Source organism: Fundulus heteroclitus, chromosome 18 (assembly GCF_011125445.2).
Source record: "Fundulus heteroclitus isolate FHET01 chromosome 18, MU-UCD_Fhet_4.1, whole genome shotgun sequence".
Lineage (NCBI taxonomy): Eukaryota > Metazoa > Chordata > Actinopteri > Cyprinodontiformes > Fundulidae > Fundulus > Fundulus heteroclitus.
The window spans coordinates 35700916-35727538 of NC_046378.1; the positions used below are offsets into that span (position 1 = coordinate 35700916).

General features: G+C 39.3%; 1 protein-coding gene across 1 annotated transcript; it reads left to right on the forward strand.

Moving 5' to 3' along the window:
- The first annotated feature begins 204 nt into the window (after positions 1-204).
- On the forward strand, positions 205-26188 carry st14a (ST14 transmembrane serine protease matriptase a). The gene is made up of 19 exons (XM_036149638.1): positions 205-681; positions 4058-4214; positions 9973-10103; positions 10206-10276; positions 11324-11490; positions 11613-11648; positions 12637-12871; positions 13879-14021; positions 15689-15792; positions 15874-15989; positions 16090-16226; positions 16308-16412; positions 16506-16613; positions 16706-16822; positions 20114-20236; positions 20363-20549; positions 20887-21158; positions 21938-22074; positions 25388-26188. Exons 1-19 carry the CDS (start codon positions 640-642, stop codon positions 25544-25546), a joined length of 2547 nt encoding a protein of 848 aa, XP_036005531.1. The 5' UTR covers positions 205-639; the 3' UTR covers positions 25547-26188.
- Positions 26189-26623: the final 435 nt, after the last annotated feature.

Genomic DNA, 26623 nt, shown 5'->3' on the forward strand with positions numbered 1-26623 from the left:
GATGAATTATGAAGTGACTCATCCAAACTCACAGGTGGTGCGCACCTGAGATCACGTGGCCGTCTCTGTAGCTGGACTGGGAGGAACCAAATGAGCCCCGGACTATTTGGATTTTGGCTTTGAATCCGACAGCTAAGGTGATCCGACACCGAACTGTGTCCAGAACCAGCGCGCGGGGTTTAGGCTGACATTTCCGGGCTGGGAATGAGCCTGATATGCTGTTAGGGCTGGGTTTCTGCTCTCTCGGGTAAACAGGAAGTCAGCGCAGGTGTATCGGGGGTGGAGACACGCCCGCAGAAACCGCCCGGTTCCCGGAAGAAAGATTTCTTTTTGTTGTGTCTCGCCCCCTTCAAGACGCACCGGCGGACATTTTCGGTTCAGGTGGAAACTGACGAACATCTCAGCTGGAGAGGAGTTTTCTTTATACCATTGCCGTGTTTCTGTTTTTCCTTTTCTAGATATTTTTATTTATTTATTGTTTAATAGTTAACTCAGGGTTAAGCTTGTTGCTGGGCCTGCAGGTTAATTCCAGGAAGCGACCTTCGGGTCCATCTACTGAAACTGAGAAGAGGAATTTAAAAAAAGACAGTTTTTGGACCTTTTAAACACATTTAAATAAGACAAATTAAAGGAGAGGCGATGGACTACATGAACACTGCGCCGAAATACACCCCGAGTGTGGTAAGCTTTCCACGGGTGGTGGCGCTGTCTCCTCCTGGCTTTCGATTTTCTTCCATGTTTTCCATGATCTGAATGTTATACCCCGCATCTGAGGCAAAGCAAGCAGTGTTTTTTTTTTTTTTTTTTTTTTGTTTCCATGGTGTATATATATATATATACACAAACCGGTGTGCTGGATGAGGGCCGGCTCAGCTTGTCCTGTCCAAAAACACTGATGTTTGCCCCAAAATTAACAAAAAATGGACCAAAAAAGTTAATGAACAAGGTTAAAGTCTTGTTTGGGGTGTAACTATTGACAATTTGCTTTTTTTCAATAGTTAACAATAATATGAATGAACTTTAATTTATTCTGCTCTTAATTGGGTTAATACATTTCAAAAAGCTACCATATTTTTATGCTTAACATTTGTAATCTTGGAGATATATGTCACAGGGAGATGGTGCCTTGATTTCTGTTCCAGGTAATGTCGTCAGAGAAACCTAAAAGGAAAAACGGATAAATATTCCACTGCACACGCCCTTTTTTCCTGGGATGTGGGTTACAAGAATTTTGTGAATTTTGGTTTAAAAACATGATCCGTGGCCCAGTTCTTCCTTCAGAATGACAGCTGTTATTGCCAACGCCAAGCTTTTAATTCTCCAGACACTTCAGAAGTCAGCCGTAGTAAATTCTGGCAGGTTTCTCCACCCTGTTGAGACTCGTTCACACCTGTACTGAATAAAATGACATTACATCACTCCACGGCCTAGCAGGATTTTTAGTCACCCACCTTTCTGAACTACTCGGTGCCCGCGGGCACCATGTTGGTGACCCCCGGTCCAGAACATAGAAACTAACCCTTCATATTTGTAGGATTTGTTAAAACAAAGCCCTAAAGGACATGTTTAGGGATGTCTTTGCCCCCACAGTGAGAATCAAAAACAGATTTCTGGTGAATTTTTGACATTTGTAGCAATCAGTGGGCCAGAGAAGGGGAAACAACCTGATGCAGATCCTTTTATCTGAATGGGGATCAGCAGGTTAGATAATGTCCATTAACTTGGCTTTAAATTCTCACAATAGCCTGCAGTTTTAAGTATTTCCCCTTTTGTCTGATTCAGTGTTAATGTGTTGAATATAATGGATTCTGAGAGGATGTCTTTGTTGTCCCATGTTTATTCTGCTTCACACAGAGGACTCAGAAAACGCCTGATTTATGTGTTATGCATCTGAATCTGTGACTATTATCCAACCAAAAACACTGGAAGGGATCTCTGTTCCACAGGATTTAAAACGTGCGTCTCTTCCTCTTCAGGATGAGATGCTTGAACTTTGCCCTCAGAGCTCCAGAACAATGTGTTCTCTGTAGCTTAGCGCGAGTGTCGGGTTTAGGCAAACCAAAAGTGTTGCTTTCTGGACGTAAAACGCGAAGCTGTGTCACAGTTTTAGTGGTAAACATAATCAATGACAAGTGGGAGCTAAAGTTGGTTAATCGTGTTTATTCTGGACGTCACGACTCCTTTGCGATCTGTTCGATAAGACGTGAACAGGGCTGTTTTTGAGTTTGGCTCTGCTGCAGTGAACACTCAGGAACCTGTCGTGAGTCTGCGGTTTGCTCCAGCCGGTTAGACAGGATTTTGTGTGGTGAAACCTTTGCACCTCCTCCCCCGCCCCAATCTGTGTATGACGTCCTGCAGGTAACTGCTCACCCATCTATGATGACTCAGGCTCAAAGTCTGTCAGGTGCATCCATAGCTCTGGAACCTGGCCATTTGTTGTGTATTTGTGTGTGGATTGGGGGGTAAATCACAGTTGAGTCATTAATTAACTGTGATTTACCATGTTTATTTTTGTTGTTTCACGTTTTTTACGCAACCCTAGTTATTGCCAATCCTGTAGAATCACTTAATCCTTACAACAGAACCTGTCTGACAGCATGAAGAGAGTGAAGCATTAATGTTGCAGCACTTTTTAACAGACAAAGTTCTTTACAAGAAGAATAAACCCAACAAAATACACAGAAACGTACGAAAAGGGAAAACAAGACACGATACGTACATAAAAACACATCATTATTTTACATAATGATCACAATAAAAACGATTCTTAAAGCTCAAATCTAACTTGAAGCTTTTTGGAATAAAATTGTGTGTAGCTGCTTTTTTTTTAAAGTAGCCAGGCTCTAAATACCACAGGACATTAGGGAATGCATACCACAGTCTGGTTGCTACAGCTTGTGAAGATTTAAACCCCTGAAAGCTTTTGGTTTGATGGCTTCAAACTACAGGAAGGATTATGCATTTGAATCAAATCAGCAGTATAGGGAGGACCCTGACCACGTAAAGCTTTGAAGGTCAAGACTAAAATTTAAATTGAAACCTTGACCTGATTGGCAGCCATTGTTGTGGCTTTAACGGAGGGGTCGTGCCGGGATCACACAGCAGAGAAATTTGCTCGATTTTTGCCTCAATCTTCCCTTTCCGACAGTGTTAAGAAGAACACGTTGGATCGTCTTGGCCCCATATTCTGTTCAAATATACTTTATTGATCCTAAAGGGAAATTAAAAAAACTAAATATCCTAACGTGTGTGTGTGTGGTGTTTCCCGCTGAATGTGACATTTAGCCAAGCAGAAAGTGAGACGATGGAAACGCAGTGAGGGGGAAAAAACACAGCAATTCACCTCCATGTCATAACAGAATAGTCCACTAACTGACAGAGAAATTAGAAGAACAACATCAGACCAAGCATGAAACACGTTGATGGTACCATTAGTAGTAGGAGGGGGGGGTGAGGACCTGAAGGATTTGATGGAGCTGCTCTTTAACCAGAACTCAAGCTCAAATGCATATTAACTTCAAAGCAGGGCAGTTATCCAAAGCCCGTCAGCTAGTCCACCTTTTGAATGGTTATAAATAATTTTAAAAAATGTGTGTTATTGAATAATCTAGTCAAGATCTGGACTTAAATGTGACTGAGATGCTAAGGTGTGACCTTAAACTGTCTGTTTGTGCTCCAAGACACGCCACAAATGCTTAGTGGCAGTTGTTGTTGCCAAGGTGGAGCAATTCGTTATTAGGTTTAGGGAGTTGATTACTTTTTACTAAAAGTCAGGATGGTTTAGAAAGCTTTTATTCCCTTTAATATATAACATCACGAAAAACAGCAGTTTTTTCATTGGATATCTGTGTCTGAAAGTAAAATTTGGTGATTGAGACATGTAAGTGTGACAAAGTGCAAAAAAATAAGTTTAAGCTGTAAGGTGGGGGAGAAGGTGGATATTTGACATTCACAGTTATGAAATCACCAAGCTTTCTATGGGGAAAATACTTTAAAGGTGCAACGACGCAGTGAACTGTTTTCACATTTATTTTGATTTGTAATTTTTTTTTTTCAGGGTAAAGACTTTGAGAATGAGCAGTTCCTGCAAGTGGCAGACAACAAAAAGCTAGAGAAAAAAAAGCATCCGGGCAAGACGGGCGCTGTGATCGGGGCGGTGATCTTTGCCGCTGTCGTTGCTCTGATGACTGGGCTGCTGGTCTGGCATTTCCATTGTAAGTAGCTCCTCCTTCTTAAGATGTGGGGATGAACTGCATATGTGCAGCGAATGTGTTAATGTTATGAAAACAGTCTTCCAGAGGGTGAGGAAATAAAGACGAAGGCGGCAGAGTAGAGAATCAGAAGCAGCTTTATTAGTCGAGATTGTGTGCACAAACAAGGAACCTGACTTCAGTTTCAAAAAATAGCTTTGTATTATACGTTCATATTAAAAAAACAGTATGTTTGTGAAAAGGTTGAAAATTGTGAATGACCCCTAAATTATTTTGCTAAAAATACCTACACTTTGTGTGGTTATTTAAAGGAAAGGCAGAGCTAACAAATCCCTAAAAAAAGGTAAATCAAATGACAAGTTTTGTACCCTGCTTTATCTCCCTTGAAATTTGCTGATTATAACTGTATGTTATGAAATTATATCTGATCTCGTTGTTTTGATTTAAGATAAGTCAGTTATCCTACTGCTGCTAAAATAATAAATTGCTCATATATCTTTTTTACTACAGTTACAGAACTGTTCCCATTTTCTTATCACTTATTTTTATTGTTAATAATAGCATAGAAACTGCAATTAGCCAGAGCGTTATTTTCCTTTGCTCTTCCAGTATTTCCAGAGCAGCAGGGTCTTTTTTTTGGACCCATCTCGAGTGGGTTGGGATAATTTGGATTTTTGTTGTGACTAAAATAATGGTAATGAGGATTTTTCCCACAGTCAGCTCATCTCAACTTTGATTGTGTAGTACTGAATAACTAATCTTAAAGGAGAAGTCCGGTCAAAATCAGAATTCAAACTGCTGAAAGTAATTAAAATATAAAACTATTACATACTGTTCAATAAATGATAAGCTTTTTTAATTAAGAGTAATTTTCATTTGAATGTCCTTTAGTGGGGGCAGCCATCTTGGTGAAGAACAATACTGCCTCCTCCCAGTTTGTGACATTAGGTTGCGGTATCGGCTGTTGTGCAAGTCCCAATGCCCTATCTGTCCCCTTGTAAATAAATACCCGTTTTCATGCCGAAATATTTTTTTTAACCTCTTAAACAAAGATAGACATGGTATTAAGCATTTAAATTTAAAGTAATACTAATTTTACATTTTAGAGACATAAAAAGACAACAAATAAGCAATAAAGTACGGTTTATGGGTTGGGTTCTGCAATGTTATAACCTGACCCCAGCCAAATGAATTTCGCTCCTCCTAGCTCCAGTCATCCATCTGGGACAGATCCATAGGAATGGCGTTTCAAAAGGCTGGGCCTTATCAAAATTCCTTGCATATGATTGGATAAGCCACTTGTCTGTCATCTTTATCGACGTGCTATTTCAACCACTCACACAGTTAAAAAAAAAGCCATTAATGCATCGACCTGGTCCCCCAATGATTTCCAGGGCGCATAGATCCATTCATTTTCACCAATATCCTGATCAAATGCTCCCACCATGATAAACACTTTCTTACTTTTTCCTCCAAAATAAAATCAACTTCACACATTAACTTTCCACCGTAAATCCCATGCGCTCAGGCACGATTCTCAGCCACACATACGCACACTCTTTCAAGCGGCGCGGACTCAAGCAGGCTCTCCTTCACTCATGCAATGGATCCCATTTTAACCGAAACAATATATTAAACAAGACATAACAAAGACAACATATAAGACAGATAGCTTGCACGCAGGGAGAGTCCTCTGCGACTCTTCCCATTTTTAAGAATTTAGTCCAGTTCCTTTGTCAACACCTAAAGTTTTCTATGGAACTGAAATCATCACTGTGGGGTAACATTAAAAAACCTGTTGTGGTAATTCTCATTTCAGCTCTTTCAAGCAGAGAATTCTTGCTACAACATCCACAAGAGGCTTGTTACTTACAATCCCACTGTTTTTAAATGAAAAGAAAATACCTAGTGGTATTTAATTTTCCAGTCACACACTTATACACACCACGGACTTTTACTTTGTAGGACTCCACCACCCTATTATTACACGGACTTTTCGACTCCTTTATCCCTTTATTACACGGACTTTTCAGACTCCGTTATCCCTTTTACCTGTTAGTGCCTAGGATTTCCAGGGTTTTTCTACGTGCAATGACCCTCAGTCACTGACCTCACACTTTTAAACAAAACTTCACACCACTTTTGTCTATCCCCTCACGGAGTACCGTCAACCTTTGGATCCCAGCAGACAGGACGGATCCTGTCCTAGAAAAGATCTTGCAGCTGTGGCCACAATCTTTTACCCGGTTTCACTTTACCTACTGGAATCCTCAGGTGTATTGGTCTCCGGCTTGAAGGACCAATTAAATGTAAGGTTCACGCATTCTTTTCAAGTGTCTAAAACATTCATTAGACAACACAGGGAAAAAAGACAACAGACGTTTTTATTTGCAAGGAGAACAGCAGAGATGTGCTAAGTTACAAATCGTCTACTGCTCTGAAGCACATTCCACCATTTCCTTTCTTTTTATTCTGTTTAGGGAGGTCCCCAGTTACAAAAATCCTTTATTATTCTAAGGGCAACAGCAAGTAAGTCATTTATATCATCTAGTTTAGCACTGAACATACAGTGTAACAATGGGAGACTGGTATTTGATTGGAAGTTTATTCTAGAACTATGCGTATCCTGCTTATTAACAACAGTGGAGATTACAACTATGCACACTGAGCAGCTACGGACTGCTATACCAGCAAGACCCAGCTGCCTACGAAGCAGCAGGACCTCCTGCCAGCGCACCTGGAGTAGACGAAGGCGATGTGATGGGAAACTGAAGCACGGCAGATAGGGAGGGCCAATGGCCAAGCTAAAAGCTAATCCTTGCCAAACGTTGTTTCTATCCAACTTGCTCGCCACCGTCCGCTCTCTGGAGAACAAAGTGGATACTTGAAGCTGTTTTTCACGACAAATCGTGACAAGTTTCATGCTATTTAACAAAGACGGACATATTTGTAGCACGGGGTGATTACAGTCCGGGGCGGGGCAATGATGTGTTTTTGGCCCAACATAAGTGGGAATTTATAAAGACCACAACAATTTGCCAACTAATAAAACCAGCTGGTTACATATGGTTTGGCATATAATAATGGATAATTAAATATGTGATTTCGTACTTGAATACTTTTTTACTTTCTTTAACCCTTTAAGCTCACCCATGAGTGGGCTTAAGGGGTTAAAGAGAATAACTGGTCTGGGGCCTGCAATGCCTCAGACTGTAAATATGTGGAGAGATTGGTGAAGACAGTGAAGAGACCCTTAGGACAGCACTTCCTTCCATCCATGGCACTGCTCACAGATGCTACATGACCAGGGTTGATATACCAAAGAATTATTTTTGTTCTTTGACAATATATTATGGGAAAAAACTGGTCAGTTATATAAATCATTTTTGCTCTTTTGGTGGCAAAACTGGCCAGTTATTTAACTTGATTTTATTCTTTAACAATATGTTATGGGAAAGAATGGTCAGTTATATAACTTGTTTCACTTATATTATGGGAAATACTGGCCAGTTCACACATTGATTATGGCTGTTGTGGTGTTCGCACTTGAGTTCACATGAAGCTGAGAGCAACACGTGTTATTTTTGTTTATATTCTCATCATTTTGTTCTCTGTATTCCTTATTTTGCTTATAATCCCAGACTGATTACCCTCTGGGAATCACATGACACTAGCGTTTTATTTTTGTTTCACTCACTGCTGAGATGCTGGGAATAGTTTCTGTTGCAAAAAACATGTATTCGATATAAAAGGGGGACCGCCCTCAGTCCGGTAGAGTCAGCCGTGGGTTTCGTACGTCACCATCATTGGCTGTTCTCCCTGCTGCCCTCTGGCCAAAGGTTTTCACCAACTTGAAATGCAGAACAACCAGATTTCACAACAGCTTCATCCCACACGTTTGTAGACTGCTAAACTCGTTTAATACCCCTCCCATATAGGGCAGTGTTTAAAAAAAAAGTTGATTTTCCAATTATGAATCGATTCTCATAGTCATATACCCAAAGATCGATTTAAAAAATATATATATATTATTCGCTGTGAACTTACATGTGTGAGCCAGCATTACTTGCAGAGACATGACTCCGTGCCGATAGGCACGCGCAGAGCTCAATTTTTTGACCACATACATGGTATCACTATAAACGGCTTGGCGGCAAGAAGTTTTCACATCGGACTGTTTCATATGTGACACCAAGCTTGATACACTGAGCTGCTCCAAGCAGGCGATTGCAAGGACGCGTGGCATCGCCGTCCCTCTCTGTCACTGACAGGTGTGCGTTGGCAGCCTGCTGGAAAAGAAATGGCTCTACATGTTCAACTAGCTAAGCTAATCAAACATTTAAACATCCCTTCTTCCCCCGCTTCGTCCTGCTGGCAAAAAGTGTGGGAATTGTAGAAATTTGTCACAAGAAATGTAGGCAATAAGTACGCTCAACCATGAAGGTAAACCGTCCGCGGAGAGTCCACTGCACGCCCATGTAGGTGGGAGCTTTAATATTGTGTTATCAGTAAACCGAGAGCTGACTTTAGTTTAACAACCGTGTTAGTCTGTTTTATTAGTTCTTCTGCTCTGAAACCTCAGCAGGACTAAAACAAAACAAAGCGCCAAGCTTCACCTACTGGTCAGAAGCATGGACGCAATATACATCACAGTGAGCCTTCACAGTCCGGTCCGGGAGGTGAACTTTTAATGTCATATCTTAAATGACACACCAGGTTGGTGTCCAAATTTAGTGTCCCTTTTGGTTTAATAAAGTATTTTTGAGTTGAATTGGATCAAAATGGCAGCTGTAGATATCTCTAGTGTCCTCTATTTTCTGCCCTGGATCTTTTTGGGTATTCTGCCCCACAGCCTGTTTGTGGAAAGAATTGTCTCAATATTTAGTAAGAAAATATAATTTGTTTCCAGTCCTACTAAGTTATCATGATTTATAATGGGGATTCCTGTTGTGACCACAATAACGGTGGTGATAATTTTTCCGACAATTAAGCAGTTCCAGAAGCAGGTCTTATCAGGACCCAGTCTTGTATAGCATTTATAGTAATGCTTTTAATCTGTGCAGCTTTCCTAGACTTCTCAGTAGGTACATGTGGCAATGCAGTGGAAGCCCGCAGGCTTCCTGTCAATCTGAGAAAAGTCAGCCAACAGATGTAAGACTGAGAGGAAAAATAAGAGCCTGGAGTTTTATGCACATTTCCTTTGAGAACCCAACAGCCTCATGTTTTCAGAGACCGCAGATTGGTCTGCCATATGGAGGAAGTTGCTTTAAAGTTTGTTTTTTGCGTAGATATTCTCACCTAAATCTTAATTTAGACCCCAAAAAATAAAAAAATTAGTGAAGTGTGGTCCCAGAATATTGAAAGTCCCTGCCTGCCTTTCAGGAGCCTAGATTTGTTTCCTCATTATAAACAATAATCAACTGCACAAGGAATTAAAAGCAACAACAACTAAAAAATCTGTAAGAACAATCTGAGAAAATCTAAACACAATTATTTAATATAACCTCACTGAAATTTAACAAGGACTTCCAGAGTAACACAAGTACAACAAGCTAATATGAGGTTTATTAGCCTGGCTATCTGCAGGACAGGGTTCTCATGCAGCCTGGAAAAGCTTGCTGTGTTTTCAGTATTTTCCAGACCAAGATGAGGAAAAGAAAAAGTATCTGTATTTCCAGATAAGCTGCTGTACTGACAGTTGATTGATTAACCTGAAAAAGTTTAAGTATGCATGCTCAGTCTCGGTCTTGGGTTCTTTCAGTCCGTAAAGACCTGCACAGCAAGAGGATTTACACCGGATCGATGAGGATTGACAACCAGGTGTTTGAAGACGCCTATGAGAACTCCACCTCTCCCGAATTCAAAGCTTTGGCTGAGCAGGTGTTGCGAGATGTAAGTCTGCCGGGTTCTCATACCCAAAACATAGAGGAGTTTTATTGTCATTACTCACCTTCACCTAAGCGTTTTGTCTGTTTTTATATCGACTTTTTTCAGCTCAAATTGATTTACGCCAAGATTCCGCAGCTGAAGAAATGTTATGTAAAGTCTACAGTTCAGGCGTTCAGGTATGGCTGAAGATGGCGTATAGAGTCATAACTCTGTTCCTGTTGGTCACATATGCAATACCAGTCGAAAGTTTGGACTGACCCTCTCGTTCAGTGTGGTTGATCCTTCCCATGTCGTTTGGGACACGTGTCACTGTTAGACTGTGGAATAGCCGGGCTCCAGGGATACCCACCCATGCATGGCACATCTGTGAAGTCCTGCTTTCTGCAGCTCCAGGCTCTGTGATCCCATAATCCTTAACAAGTTTTTTGTCTTTATTTTTATTACTACCTCTGGGAACTTCTTCAAGACAGTTGGAAACCCATTTCATAAACTCATGAAGCTCATGCAAAGAAGGCCAAGAGTGATCAAAGCAGTAACTGAAAGGGGGGCGGGGGGTGATATTTAGAAAAAGCTAGAATATACAAGATGTTTTTGATTTATTTCACAATTTTTAATTTGATGTAGGATTCTATATGCTTTTGAGTCACAGTTCTGAAGTCTTCATTATGTATCTGCAATGTAGAAAGTCATAAACATAAGGAAAAGCCATTGAATGACAAAGGTGAGTCCAAACTTCTGACTGGTAGTGTTTGCAGAGCCTGAAATTCACATTTTAACATTCCCTTACAAGCTTTGCTGTGGGGGGGGGGGGGGGGGGTGTATTGCTTATGAGCCTGACAAGAAATTATACACTGTCCTACACATACCTGAGATTAATGTGCAGCTTTAACTTATTGCTTTCTCCCTTTCTATTTAGTCTTAGGTGACACTCTCTTGTCTCCTCACTACATTCCCTGTCGGGTCTCCTCTATTCACCTCTTTCCCATTAATAACACAAGAGTTAAAGGAATAAATTGATTTTAAGCCTGAGGAACTATCCATTCAACTGCTATTATATAGTGTGCAAAACCTGCAATCCCTCTCTGAATTTCCGGTCGTGCATGTGCCTTAAGAATTGTATAATGGATGATCACATATTAAAAAAGATTGTTATATGAGTATGTGTTTTAACTGGTATTTCTAAGCATGGTGGCCATTGTAAGTTCTGGTGTCAATTTTTCCAGCGAGGGCAGCGTTATTGCCTACTACCGGTCAGAGTTTAAAGTCCCTGTGGGCCAAGAATCATCTGTTGACCAGGCTATGTCGAAACTGGAACAAGGTGTGAGAAGAGTTCTACAGTCGCCTGAGAGACCAGCTAACATCCTTGAAATTAGAGACATAAAGACCTCAGGTAAGAGCTTGTCTCTGGGTCTGTATTTGCTCTGCTGTTTTTTGTGGTTGTTTATGTTGCCACATCCTGTCTGATAATACTCGTTGATCTAAGTGTGTCTCTGTTTTTGGTTCCTCCCGTAGTCTTGGATGAAAAATTGTTGCCATCATCATTTAAGAGTAAGTACCCAAGTTATTTTTTTTTTTCTTTATAGTAACCATGTTTTAATTTACTGAAGGTAAAAGCACCTTAACGGCAAATCTATGAGGTGATATGGGCAAACTTAGGTCCTACAAAGTCTAAATTAAGAGTTTAATAATTACCGATCACCGATGTGAAGCTGTCTTAAGTGTCTGATTTTTAAAAGAAATCACAATATTATTTGCAGCTTAGCAAGTTTTTGCTAAGAAAGATGGAGAGTCACAACAGAAACTCTCAAGTTGAGAGAAACTATGTAAAGGTTGACAAAAATAAAAGTAGCCAAACCTTAACCATACGTTCACTCCTGCTTACGTACAAGCTAGTGATACCACTGCAGAAAAGCCAGCATTCACAGGAAGTTAGAAAAGGTATGGTTTTAAACTTTTCATGAACTACTGAGATGTGGGAGGAGTAAATAAAAATAAATGCTTGTATTGTAAATTTTTATTTATTTCTTGTTCTTTACCTATAAAAAGCACAAACCATCCTGGCCATAAATTAAAAAGTGATTACGCCCTTTTAAATTCTTAATTATTTGAGTAATTTTAGGAAAGCATTTCACCAGCCCACCAAGGTGTTATTACCTGTAGAATCAACAAACCACCTTGATGGGACCTCCTCATGGTAACAAAACCATTATTCATATAAAAAGACACATTCTCCATGAGGATGATCATATTGAAGGTAAACATGGAGTCCTTTGAAAGTGTACTGTGTTATCTAATACCAGGATGTTAACCACCAATCGTTTAAGTCCTGTAAGCTGCAACTTGGGTGGGCCCAATGGACCGAGGCGTTTTGTTCAGCACATTCTACGGATACTCTTAACAGTAAAAGGTTGTAATCAAGATTAGAAAATAGGACACTATTTTAGGCCTTGAGTATAGGCAGGTCTTGGTTGTTTGACTGTGACATACTAAGTTATTACTGAGTTCTAAATAAGTCATTTTTGTCTCTGTTTGTCAGAACAATCAAAGTTTCTAGAACACACAAAGCCCAATAAGGTTGGTTTGATAGAGTCTCCTGGCTTCCCAAACAAGCCGTACGCCCCGAACTCCTTCACCCAGTGGCAGCTTCGAGCAGACCGTGGACACATCATCAAGCTGGAGTTTGAGGATATGGCCCTGGAAGACAACTGCAAAAATGACTTTGTGAAAATCTATGACTCTCTCGTGCCCATAGAGAGCCGTGCTTTGGAAGAGTGAGTATATTTCTCTTTTAATTTTGTCTGCTTCAAAAGATAAATGAAAATAAAATTTAAACTGTGTTTTCTGTTATGGAATAAGGGGATACAATCGATTACAATTTTTAATCGCGATTAATTGCATAATTTCAATAGTTAACTCAAGATTAATCGCAAATTAATCACATATTTTATCCTTTTATTTCTGAAAGTGTAAAAGCCTATTTGGTCATTTTAATATGCAATTTTGCGATAAATGACACTGGTAAAAAAACATTTTCTCAGACAAAAATTTTTTGTTTTGTTTTCAAGCACTTTTCTGAATTGGAATGAAAACATCCTGGTGCCATTAAAATGTTAAACTCTGGCCTATATCATTAATCATAACGCCCTCATGTTTACACAATGGGTAAACAAATGTGTAAATAAATAAATATTTCATGCTGAAATATTTTTTGTTTCCCTCTTAAACAAGATAGACATGGTATTAAGCATTTACATATAAAGTAATACTAATTTTACATTTTAATAAAGTCACAAGATTTGTTAATTTTTTTCGCTCTCACACACATCTAATTCTGAGCTTTCACACCAACAACAATAATTTCATGCCACTGTTGTTTATATTAATTGATTACCTTAATTAATCCTCACCTTAATTATTTAGTGAGAAAAACAACGTCCAGGTAGAAAATTATATGAATTTGTGCTGTATTAACTGTCACCAGTAGCCTACATGAAAAATCATGCTGATGTCCTGACGTCCTGGCTGTGGACAGATAGATGTGTCGCCTGCCCAAAGTTGCACACTAAGGCTTTTGTCTTTCTAAATGGCAAACTTGTATATATTGTGTTTCGTTTTAGGGATAAAAGTTAAACTGTCTACAGTTATATCTGTGAGATTTCACCAGCTGTGAAAAACTAAAACCAGTAAACATTAAAATCAAGATTCTGTGAAAACCCATATGTTTTGCGCCTCTAAATCATGAGTTAGTTCTCAAAACTTGTTAATTTGTTTTCTACAGGTTGTGTGGACACATTCCACGCAGTGAGCCCATAACATTATATTCTTCTGGAAATGTCATGCTGGTTACAATGGGCACAAATGAGGAAAACGAGTACCCGGGATTTCGAGCAAAGGTCACACAAATACCACCTGGCACCATAAGTAAGGGTTGAAGTGTCTCTCTGTTTTATTTATGTATTGTTGTGAAAAGGGTTTTTTGCTCCTTACAGATTTTCTTTTGATTCTGCTTTTTATTAGTCCCACTTAAATTTTATCAGATCATCAAACAAATTTGATATTTTATAAAGATAACAGTAAATGCAAAAAAAAAAAGTTTTCAAATGATGATTTCATTCATTGAGAAAAAAAGCTATCCACCTTCACTTGGCCCTATGAGAAAAAGTAATTACCTCCTAAAGCAAATAAGTAGTTGTACCATCCTTAGCAACATGAGCTGGGAGCATTAAAGAAGACATTTACTGTAAAATTTACCAAAATCATTCTCATTTGTCACCTGGGATGTAAGTAGCATTCCCTCTAAACAATCGGTTCTCTCCATCAACAATTATTTAGTCCGGTTTTTCCCCTTTGAAAATTAGAGCTACATTGTGGAACAACTGCGGTGCAGTGTGTGGCTCATGTTTACTTCCTGGTTCCTGTGCCAAACATATGAGAGTTCCCAAGGTCCCCAAAACAGAATTTGGTATTTTATGTTTGCCAAAGAGCAGCAGCCTGCAAACATGGAAGCCAGACCAGAAATGGAACAGAATAAAACATTGTATGCCTATCCTGTGTAAGTAAAAATTCAGTGCAGTTTCACAGCATCAATGGACCACTAAGAAAACAGCTGTTGGCCATTGCAGGCTGTGTGTATGTGTTGTTTCTGATATGCAACACTAGGTGTCACTTTTACTTATTGTTCCTTTAATTTAGCCACATTGGAGGGTTTTAAATGTTTATGGTGTTGTAGGGTGATGCTACACAATCTGAATTGGATTTATGCCAAGACTTTCGGCTTGGCCACTCAGGAATCTCATCTTGGAGTTTTAAAATCAGATGTGGCCCCCACAGGAGGGGGAAGCAGTGCAGTACCAACACTGTTTATAATAAAGGTGGAGTGCTGCTGACCTCGACTCGGGAAGTCGTGTGTCGGTGGGCGGAATACTTCGAAGATCTCCTTAATCCCAACAACATGTCTTCCATTGAGGAAGCAGAGCCTGAGGACTCTGGGTCGGGTTCTCCCATCTCTGGTGCTGAGGTTGCCGAGGTTGTTAAAAAGCTCCTCGGTGGCAAGGCTCCGGGGGTGGATGAGATTCGCCCTGAGTACCTTAAGGCTCTGGATGTTGTGGGGCTGTGTTGGTTAACGCGGCTCTGCAACATTGCGTGGACATCTGAGGCAGTTCCCATGGATTGGCAGACTGGGGTGGTGGTCCCCCTATTTAAAAAGGGGGACCGGAGGGTGTGTTCCAACTACAGAGGAATCACACACTTAAGCCTCCCTGGTAAGGTCTATTCAGGGGTTCTGGAAAGGAGGGTCCGTCGGATAGTCGAGAAAGCCTAGAGAAAGACCAACAAGGTGTTTCATGGATTTGACATGATGAAGGTGGTTAGTGTGAGAGAAAAATATGCAGACGATAGTGTTAGATGGAGACGGATGACTCCCTGTGGCGATGCCTGAAATGGAAGAATCAGAAGAAGACCTTTTACAGAAGCAGACCAAAGCAAAACTTCCCAAATCCGGTCGGGAGAAGGGCGAAAACTTTGTTTCCACCAACAAAAGCCTTCAGAGTGTGATAGTGTGAATCATGTTTTCCTTTTTTTTTTTCCAGGTAAAAGCTGCGGTTCCAAACTAAAAGGTACAAAAGGCAGCTTCTCTACTCCAAACTTTCCAAACTACTATCCTCCTAATATCCAGTGTGATTGGGAAATAGAAGTAAGTTTAACTCATGGACACATTATCCAATGATTTGTTGTGTGATTTTGAAATTTTAACTCACCGTCCTTTTTGTTTAAGGTCCCTACGGATAAGGTAGTGAAAGTTACATTCAAAAATCTGTTGTTGGCTGAGCCCGGCCAGGAGACGGGCAAAAAATGTGATAAAGACTATGTGCAGATTGACAACGGCGAAAAGTAAGTTCAGTAACGCTGAGTTGGGGATTTGAAATGGAGCCGAAAACTGATTAGAAAAGAATGAAATGGGTTTGTCATTGTTCTTAAATCTGTTTCTCAGACTTTGTGGAGAGAGGCGTGACGGGTCGCTGGTTCAAATCAGCAAAACCAACGTAATGAAAGTGCATTTTCGCTCTGATCACTCCTATGTGGACAGGGGCTTCCTTGCACTTTATGAGGCCGTTGATCGTCAAGACAGTAAGTGGTGGAGCTATGTTTAGATTTACTTCATCTTCAAGATGTTCCTTTTGTTTTTTACACCCACGGTGTCGCCCACAGCTTGTCCAAATCAGTTCCTTTGCAACAATAAGCGGTGCGTCAGCAGTAACGTCACCTGTGACGGCTGGGATGACTGCGGAGACAGGAGTGACGAGAACAACTGTGGTAAGTGTGATTTACACCCACCAAATAGAAACTACTTGTTTTAGGCACAATTTTACAGTTGAGCCAGTTTTTCCTAAACTCTTCCTTCTCCAGTGTGCAAATCGAATACAATCACCTGTAAAAATGGGAAGTGTGTCTCCAAGTTCTGGAAGTGCGATGGTATAGATAACTGCGGTGACAAGACAGATGAGATGAACTGTGGTAAGAGCTGCTGGCACTGTTGGTTTTTCTCCATACAGTAAAGAGCAGACCCGTTTCTCATACTATTATTACTATATTATTTTTTTTTTTAGCTAAATGTGAAGCTGGAGAGATCACCTGCAAGAACGGCAAATGTGTGTCTGAGAAGAGGCGCTGCGACGGCACAGACGACTGTGGAGACAATTCGGATGAGCTCAGCTGTCAAGGAAGTAAGATTAGTAGATCGTTTCTTTCTTTAATTGTCGTTTAAAGTTTGGTTCCATCCAATTAGTTATGCACTGGAAACTGAAAGTAGACATAAGACTGTTCTCAGTTGGTGTGTCCTCGGGCAAGACACTTCACCTGCCTTGCCTGTTGGCGGTGGTCAGATCTTAAAGGTATACTTTGCAACCGGGGTTGATTTTCCAGCGAGGCTCCCCCCAGAGGGCGAAAGTAAAAGTGCACTGTCATAAAGACGCTCAGCTGTTCTGGTTTCTCCGTGAAGCCAGGCGCGGTTGTTTTGAGCTTAGCAGACAGGCGAACGCAACGAAAAGTGGAAAAAACGGCAGTACAAACAATGACTAACACAGTAAAGGTATGAACATCAGGCTTCCCGCAGCGCTATCTTGGCGAGGCGGCTGCCTCGCCGCGGCCGCCGCGGTAGCGTCTCACCAACATTCAAAAAAATAAATAATAATAATAATAATAATAATAATAATAATAATAATAATAATAATAATAATAATAATAATAATAATAATAATAATAATAATAATAAAAACTTGATATGCTTGCATGTTTATTTGAGGTTAACACGCGGTTCTTTGTTGTTGCTTTCGCGTGTGCATATAATGAATGGCTGGGCAAAAACACATGGAGTTCTCGCCGTAAAGCAAGACCGACTCTCGCGGTCTTGCACGAGACTTCAGAGCCTGTGGGTGCGGGCCGAGGGCTCTTGCAATAACAAGTGCGGTATTTCCCCCACAAACCACCAGGGCGGCCGAGAAAACCTTTGTTCGACCTGAAATGACTCATTTAATCATCCAAAACGGTATGGAACACATTAATTAACTGAAAAATGTTGCATAGTATGCCTTTAAAATCTTAAGGTGGCACCGATTTGTGGCAGCCTCTCTTCAGGGCAGCTGGGGCTACAGTGTGGCTTATCCCCGTCAGAGTATAAATGACTAAATGTAGTGTAAACCGCTTTGGGATCCTCATGATTTGATAAAGCTCTATACAAGAGTTTGCCATTTATTAAAGATAAATCTGTACAAGGTGACAAACGGCTAATTTCTAATTAGGCAAAACTGGCCCTCAAACACCAGGGACTCTGACAACAAGAATAAAATACAACAGTAAGAATATTGATGCTGTTTATTAGTTATTTTATAGTGTTGGGCCAGTTACTTTAAAAGGTAACTAGTTACTTCTCCTAAAAAGTAACTGCACTATGAAAGTTTTTTTTTTTTTTTTTATGATCTCAAATTTCAAGGAATTTGGACAACTTTCCTGCTATTGGAACTTTACATATTCATGAGTTCAATTATCAAATATAAAGCGCATAACATTTATTTAAATGGACTAAATATGTTCCAAGGCTCTGCTGCATCGCGGCATTAGTCTCTTGCCGTTTGTCTACTATCTATGTGCGCACTGCATGATGAAGTCCTGCACACCGTAAGCCTTCTCAGCCAGTTGACATCACGTTCACCTCTCTCACCCCTTCCACACCCTCTGCAGGGTCCAGCTTCCCACTGCGCAAATAAAAAGTTCCCGCAGTGGTGAGTGCGCTCTTGAGAAAAGTCACTTTAATTCATAGCTATGTGTGACTTGTTTATTTGAAATGCCTCGATGTTTGAGAGCAACGTAAAACATTCAGTAAAGTTCCCGTCCACGAGGACACACTGCCTATAATACTAGGCAGGACTTGGAAATTGCTGTTCACTAGCTTTTTATCCAATCTAATTGAGTTTCAGTTATTTTGCTAAGAACAATGGACTAAAAATGTCAGTTTCCAGATGTGTATCAGGGTTTAAACGTGGTGGTAAACAGGGGTGGGTGGGTCGCTGTTGTTTAAATCTCATTGAAATGTAACATGTGTTAACATTACTTTGAGAAATCATGTGTGAATTCGTATACATTGCCTGAATCCACAGTAGGTGCATCTAATTTGACCAAAAACATCGATCAGAGGCACACACTATGAACAAGGTGAATAAGCGATTAAAGGTGTGTGGTAATTAGTGCAACAGTTTCAGAGAAAAATAAGAGACTAGATTTAAAAACTATATTTATATCAGCTTTGTAATCCAGGGCGGAATCATCAGCAGTTATACATTTGCAATGTGAAAACGGAGCAGGTCTCCTCTCTGCTCACTTTGCTCTGACTGCATGCAGGGGTTTCAGGACAAAGCAGCTGCCTATGCCTGTGAGACATGCTGAGGGAATAGGGAGACCCACACACAGCTCTGGCAGCTGTCCTGAGACAGTAATGGTTGACAGATTGCTACTTTCACATGAAACTGCTAAATCCCCAAAAACACAGGGAAAAGTCACTAGATTAGTTTGTCCTGTTTTTTAATAAAGGTTGCCAGAGGAGTCAGAAAAGTCCCTAAATATAATAAGAGTCGCTAAGTTGGCAACACTGGACTGTTGTCTCTAGTTTTCCTTCCCTACCGAGAGCAGCACAGTAGCCACCAGTAGCGTTGCCATATAGGGTCAAGGTTTTCCTTGTTATATTCACAGTATGGACTGGCCTGAATGGCCATCAGTACTATGTGTTTTCGAAAGCTGCAGTCAAACAAAACCCCTCCCAGAGTTCTTACATTTATTGCAAAATTCACTTTTGGCTGTATATCTGAGCTCTAAACTTACTCCTCAGAACTATAATACAATCCAGTGTGATTTGTGATCATGGTTCAGTCAAATTTCCCCAATAACTGCTATGAACCAATGACTAGATGAAATGATGATGTTAATAGGTTAACTCAAAAACCATCTGTGCTGACTCTAAATCTGCCCAAATTACGTCTACCCGCCCAAAGCGAATGATACCCGTGGTAAATTGCCTAATCTGGCAACACTGGCCACCAGAAGCTTCATTCACTAGCAGCTTCGCAGTGAGACAGACTGAGACGGACACCCTGCAGCCAATCAGAATTAAGTATTCAGGCAGACCATGGTATAAAAATAATTAACCTAGGAGCGCTGACAACAATGACATGCCACACTTTTGATATTATTTATTTATATATATATATATATATATATATATATATATATATATATATATATATATATATATATATATATATATATATATATATATATATATATATATATATATATATATATATATATATATATATATATGTCTCACATAAAATACCAATAAAAAAAATACAAGTTAGGATTCCTTTTAAAAATGTGTTCTGCATTTGCTTGTTTTCACCACAGAGCAGGAAGTTATGAGGGTGTTGTCTTTAGATTTTTTTATTTATTTGTTTTTTTCTCCCCAGAGGCCGATTTGAGATGCACTGATGACACATACAAATGCAAAAACAACAAATGCATCAACAAGGTGAACCCAGAGTGTGACGGAACAGCCGACTGTGAAGATGGCTCTGACGAGGAGAACTGTGGTATGTCGCCCTTGTCTTCATCTTCTGTTCTTCCTAACCCAACCGGTTTTAACATTTCAACTGTTTAAAGGCACGTTGCCACAGGCCTACCTGTTACCGTCTTTTCGTTTGTTTGTTTTTTTGCAGACTGTGGGATGAAACAAATATATTCCAAGACACGTATTGTGGGTGGGCAAGATGCAGATGAAGGAGAGTTCCCATGGCAAATCAGCCTCCACTTGAAAGATTACGGAGCTGTCTGCGGAGCATCCCTCATCAGTCAAAAATGGCTGGTCACTGCTGCCCACTGTGTGCAAGATGACGGACAACTCAAGTAAAGTTTCATTTTTATAAACAGCTGGCCATGCAACATACTATAGCCTTAGAGCTTGGTAATAAATATAGCTGTAAGGAGAGATGAAATCAAGTCCTAAGAGAAGAAATCTTAAGGTTTTTCCACTGCTAACCAAATCTAAGTAGCCATGGTGATTTTTTTTTTTTATTATGCTGCCCTCACAACCTAGTTAGCTAGCTGACACCTAACCCTGGAAACAGTCTAGTCCCTCAAGATAACTGTCAATTTCTGTAAAATACAGTTTGCCATTTAATCTGATGGTACCACAGAGATGATCAGAGATTAGGAATAATCTTTCTTACTTGTTTGATTGCAGAATGTCAGATCCTAGAAATTGGGAGGCTTACCTCGGCCTTGATGACCAGCGGAGGAAGGACGCTAATGCCGCAAAGAGGAAAGTGAAGCAGGTCATATCTCACCCTAGTTACAACCATTTCACCTACGACAATGACATCGCCCTGATGGAGCTAGAGAGTCCCGTCAGCTACTCTAACTACATCCAGCCCATCTGCTTACCAGCCCCCCAACATGACTTTCCGGTCGGTCACAATGTGTGGGTCACAGGGTGGGGAGCAACAAGAGAGGGAGGTGAGTACACATTCAAACAGTCAAATGAGCTCAACTAATTCTTCATGATGTAAATGTATGTATTTCAATATACATTAAATGAAATGATTCTTTGGTTTTATTAATGGTTATTAAAGGGTGTCAGATTTTAAAATATTGGGAAATGTGTTTTTCACCACTTTTACTGTGGCAGAGCAGAAATGTCAAAATCAGGAATGAATAATATACAAATGACTAGAATACAATCTTAGAGCTGTAATTTGAGAATAAATAATGTATAGAGAGAATTTACGCCCAGACATTCTCAAACAACAAGCACCACTCACATACAGAATAAACACAATTTCTTTCCAAAATACAAAAAAACACATATGTTAACACAATACTTAAACATCCAGTTAAATTACTTTAGTTAAACTCTTTATTTTAAGGTTATTAGCTTAGTTTAAAGTACCAGTTAAAATGAAATTAATAAGCAAAACTATGAAAAAAATAATTGGATTAGGAGACTGAAACCAATAAAAAAAAAACATTTTTTTTTGTGTCTAAATGAAAGTGATTTTATGGCTCCTTCTTTCCAGATCACATTGCCAGTAGCACTCAAAAACTAAAAAGCCAATCCATGAGATCGGTATCAGAATCAGCAGCATAAAACCTGATCGGACCGTGCCTTATACGTATATCAGGCCTATATAGAGAATTTTTTTGTGTCTGCTTACTTTTCTAGAGCTCATAATCCGTGGGCTGATGGTTTCTAATGGATTTTTTTTAATGATTTTATTTTTATATATTTATTTTAGGAAGTGCTGCATTGAAACTCCAGAAAGCTCCGGTCAAAATCATTAGCAGATCTGTGTGTAACGATTTAATGCGAGGTCAAATCACATCCCGGATGCTTTGTGCTGGAGTACTGAAAGGAGGAGTGGATGCTTGTCAGGTAAGGAGCTTATTTATCTTTTACTTAGATTTTTATTATCTAGTTTTCATATTTGTGCTGGTTTCTTTACCTTCCTTTCATGTTGAATGTTTGTTTCAGTTTATCTATGTAGTGCTGCTTCGCAACAAATGTCATCTCAAACCTCTTTTACAAAATGGATCCAATTTCTTATAACCATTTAGTCAAATTTAGATACAGTATATTCCAATTCAGTCCTAATTATAAAATAGCCAGTCACATAATTTTTTTTCTTAAGTTTTCTTAAAAATATCTGGTTAGAAATGACATAAAAGAAATGGAATAAGTCTCTAGGAGAATGCTGGAAAGAAAATAAAGTACTGGAAATCATAACTAATACTCCTCACTGCTAGCCAGAGGCGAAGCTTTGCTTTATGTTGGGACCTATTGTTTTTCTTTAATATATTTTCCTTCTTGGCCAGATCCTCAGGCAGTTCCCTGATGTGTTTTATCATTTCTATGCTGATGACATTCAACTCTGGTGTACTTTTAAACCAACTGAATATTTTAAGCTGTTGTGCTTGATAAACGATGTTAATGATATTAAACAGTGGCTCTGAGACAACTACTTGCAGGTAAACTCTGATAAGATGAAAACACTCATCATTGCCCCTAAGAACCAAATAATGGAAATTGAGAAATTTCTGGGTGTATTGCCCTCCTCTTTCAAACCAAGCCTCAGAAACCTTGGCATAATTTCTGATTCTGCCATGTCACTAGAGAGTCATTCTCACAGATTAATCAAAAACTGCTGAATTAGAGATGATTATTCATGCTATTATTTAATCTCTTCTTGACTACTGTAACTTTTTTTGTTTAATTAAGAACGGTCTTGGCCATCTGCAGTCAGTGCAGAATGCTGCTGCAAGACTTTTAACCAACATAACAAAAAGACAGAATATCACCCCAGTTTTATTCTCTTTACACTGGCTACTGGTACATTTTAGCTCCAGTTTATATGTCCAACCTTTTAAAACCATATTCCCCTTCTGTATAGCTTGAGATCCTCCAGCCAAAGGCTGTTAATGGTTCCACAAACTAATTACAGGACCAGAGGGGATCGGTCTTTTAAAGTCGTGGCCCCCAGACTGTGGAATGTGTTGCCTTTATCTTTCCATGGTCTTGACTCTGTTCATTATTTTAAGAAGCAGTTGAAGACTTGTTCCGACTGGCTTTTAACTAGTTTCATGCTGTTTTATCTTTTTATATATTTTGTGTTGTTTTTTTTTATTGTGAAGCACTTTGTGATTTTTATCCTGTGAAAGATGCTATATAAAGTTTACTTACTTACCTGCACAGAGGGAACATGCTAACTCTAAGCATAAAGACCCCGAGGCCGAACCTAGGATCTTCTGGCTGCAAGGCAACAGTGTTACCAACTCCTCTGCCATGAAGCCACCTCCAATATATATTTAGGATATGTCACGATTTGTCTGATGAACCCGAATTCAACCACACACTGAGCTAGTATATAAGAGTTTTATTGAAGAGAGGATGAGTATTGAATTGAATTGAATTGATATCTTTATTTCGAACATGCAAGAGAAAATATATACAAACAGAAAAAAAAACAAAAAAAACAATAAAACAATGTTTAAAAACATTGACGAGAAAACAATAAACAAGGTACCCTTCTTTCCTGAGTTAATATACCTCTATTACATGTGCAAAAAGGAGTAGGAAGAAGTAAAACTTATGTACTCCTACCCCTTTAATTCTTTTATTTCTTCAATTTACAATATTTATAATTATAATTTTATTTATTTATTTATATATATATATATATATATATATATATATATATATATATATATATATATATATATATATATATATATATATATATATATATATATATACACAAATAGCAAAACAATAACACCAACAAAACTTTCCACCATACTTATCTATACCTTCTGAAAATAATTTCTTTGTAAATTTTTTTTAAAAAGGAATATGTTTGGGCATTGCTTTAGGTTCTCATTTAGTTTGTTCCACAATTTAACTCCGCAAATTGATAAACATAATCTTTTCCTTGTAGTTCTACATCTATTAGTCTTAAAATTTCCCCTTCCCCTTAAATCGTACCCTCCCTCCCTTTCAGAGAACATAGTAGTGGAGTGAAAAAAAACAGAGTCTCGACTGAGCAGGAGGTTGAGGATGGGTGCTGGAGCTAGAGGACCGGAGAGAGTTCTTGAGATGCAGAGCAGCAGAAGATCCAGGCAACAGAGCAGAGAGCAAACTAGGAGCACAGGGGTGGCAGGAAAATCCAACAGCTAGCAGAGGCTTTACTTGAAGCACTGAGGTGGCAGGAATTCTAGCAGCTAAACAGGGAACAAACTAGGCTGACAGACGTGGAGTGAGTGGAGACTGATGATGAACCGGCGGGGAAGAGAAGACTGAGGGAGGCTTTTGAAGGGAGGCTAGCAGGTGGAGTGAGTTCTGACTGATTGGTGCCTAACAGGTGTGACTGATTGCTGAGGGAGTGAAGGGTGAGCTGAGTGAGAGGAGGAGGAACTGAAAAACGGGGCAAAAGGCCAGACCAAAACTGAAACCATGACAGGTTAATTGTATGTTTTTACGTTCAGATGGGAGAAGTCATTGAAAGTTTCATTTAGTGTTGCATTTGGAAGACATCCTTGAAATATTTACTTCAGTAAAAGTACTCAAGGTTCTTGTGTAATGTTTTCATTGCGAACACCTGAGTAATTTCAAATTTTGCCAATAAATGTAATTTGCAGTGAGGGTTGAATAATTGTAGGAACTAATAAAGTAAGAGTCTCAAACATTAATGGGGCATAACGCATACACCTTCAAATCAAGCCCTCAAAGTATTCCCTCATGTTTACTTTCCAAAACAAATTTACATCCAGACCACCAAATGGAAGGCTCTATACAACTTAGACTTAGACTTAGACTTTCTTTATTGTCATTTTGTATACACGGAGTGCATACAGAACGAAATTTCGTTTTCACACAGCTCAGAAATATTGCAGTAACTCTACAGGATACCTTGCAGTGAATTACAGTACAGGATAAAGTGCAGTGATCAATCGCAGTCACTTACAGGATAAATTTCAATTTACTTCCGGATAAAGTGCAGCAGTGAACAGTAGGCAGTTGAAATGTAAACAATGTAAACCAAATGTAGACAAATATGCAGTAGGGTGCACGATGTGTTTATTATAAAATATTTGTCACGAGTATTTATTACACACCAATTGCTTACATGTTATGATCTGATTGTAACAGGTGAACCATATCTGTGTTTCTTTTTTCTTTTTTTCTTTTTTAGGGAGACTCTGGTGGACCTCTGTCCAGCCCGGAAAACGGTCGTTCTTTCCTGGCAGGAGTGGTGAGTTGGGGGGAAGGATGCGCTCGTAGGAACAAACCAGGCATCTACACGACAGTCACCCAATTTCGTGGCTGGATCAAAGAGAAGACGGGAGTCTAGTCCACTGCAACGATATCGAACAAAATCATTAAAGCTATAAACTATTGAATCAGTAAAACTCCGGACTGACCGCCCGTCCTGCGGATTCAGTGGACTTCACTTGTGGTTGTAGCAATGGTGGAGTATACACTCTTCGCTTTTACAACAAGAGCTATGCCTTTTAAACTTACTGTGATAATTTTTTAGGAAGACGGTGATTGGTTAAATGTTTTAAATGCAAATAGTTATTTTATTATTGTGTGTCTATTGTTTTTCTTTTTTCTTTGTGTTTTTTTTTTTTTTTTTTTTTTTTACTATGCTTCGACGGAGAAGCAAACATATTGAGGCATTGTACATAGTGTTAAGGTACTGTTGTTACACAAATTTACGTTTGAAAGCAGGTTTTATGAATAGTGTAAATAAAGCTCAAGCTCTTTAGATCTTTCCCTCTGTGCATTGGTTATTTAGGTCTCACAGAAATTATTTTTGCTCACTTTTTCAAGCGTTTTCATCATGTATTATATTTTATTTCCCGATAAATATATTCCTTTTTATTAGCTTGAAAAAGGGGAAAGGTCATTTAACAGTTCCTGCAGTTCAATTGGTCTAAACTGATTTTAAATGTTTTTAATATCACATGTCTAATAAAATATTTTAAATTACCTCCTGAGTAAGCATCTTTCAACTCTCTTTTGTTTTAGTTTGTTTGCTTTCAGTCTGTCCCTTAGTTTGCATCTGATTTAAACAGACCAGATTATTGAATTGGAGGCTCCATTACAGCAGGAAAAGGTTTACGTTTGATCCTGGTGCTATTTATGGCCCAGATCTAGCATGGAACCCCAATGCTTTCCTTAAATCGTTGAGTTGTAGTGTATGTAAAGTGGACCTGCGGTGTTGTAGTCTGAATTTCTCACAGCCCATCTGTTACCCCTGTTCTGAGGAGATTCTGAGATCAACTCGTTTTGATGGCGTCTCTTTAAATCTAAAGGAGGCACTTCACACCCCGCCCCCCTTCAGGTCGCAGAGCATTCCACCCCACCTTGTTCAGCCATTTTTATAGTATGCTGGTGACGGTGTAATGAATTGTGTGGGGTTAAT

What these genes read in the sequence shown, in the direction of transcription:
- st14a (XM_036149638.1), top strand. Translation starts at nt 640, where the DNA reads ATGGACTACATGAACACTGCGCCGAAATACACCCCGAGTGTG. An exon ending in CTGAGCAGGTGTTGCGAGAT is followed by an intron (nt 10,104 to 10,205) that starts GTAAGTCTGCCG and finishes GACTTTTTTCAG; the next exon opens with CTCAAATTGATTTACGCCAA. An exon ending in AATACCACCTGGCACCATAA is followed by an intron (nt 14,022 to 15,688) that starts GTAAGGGTTGAA and finishes TTTTTTTTCCAG; the next exon opens with GTAAAAGCTGCGGTTCCAAA.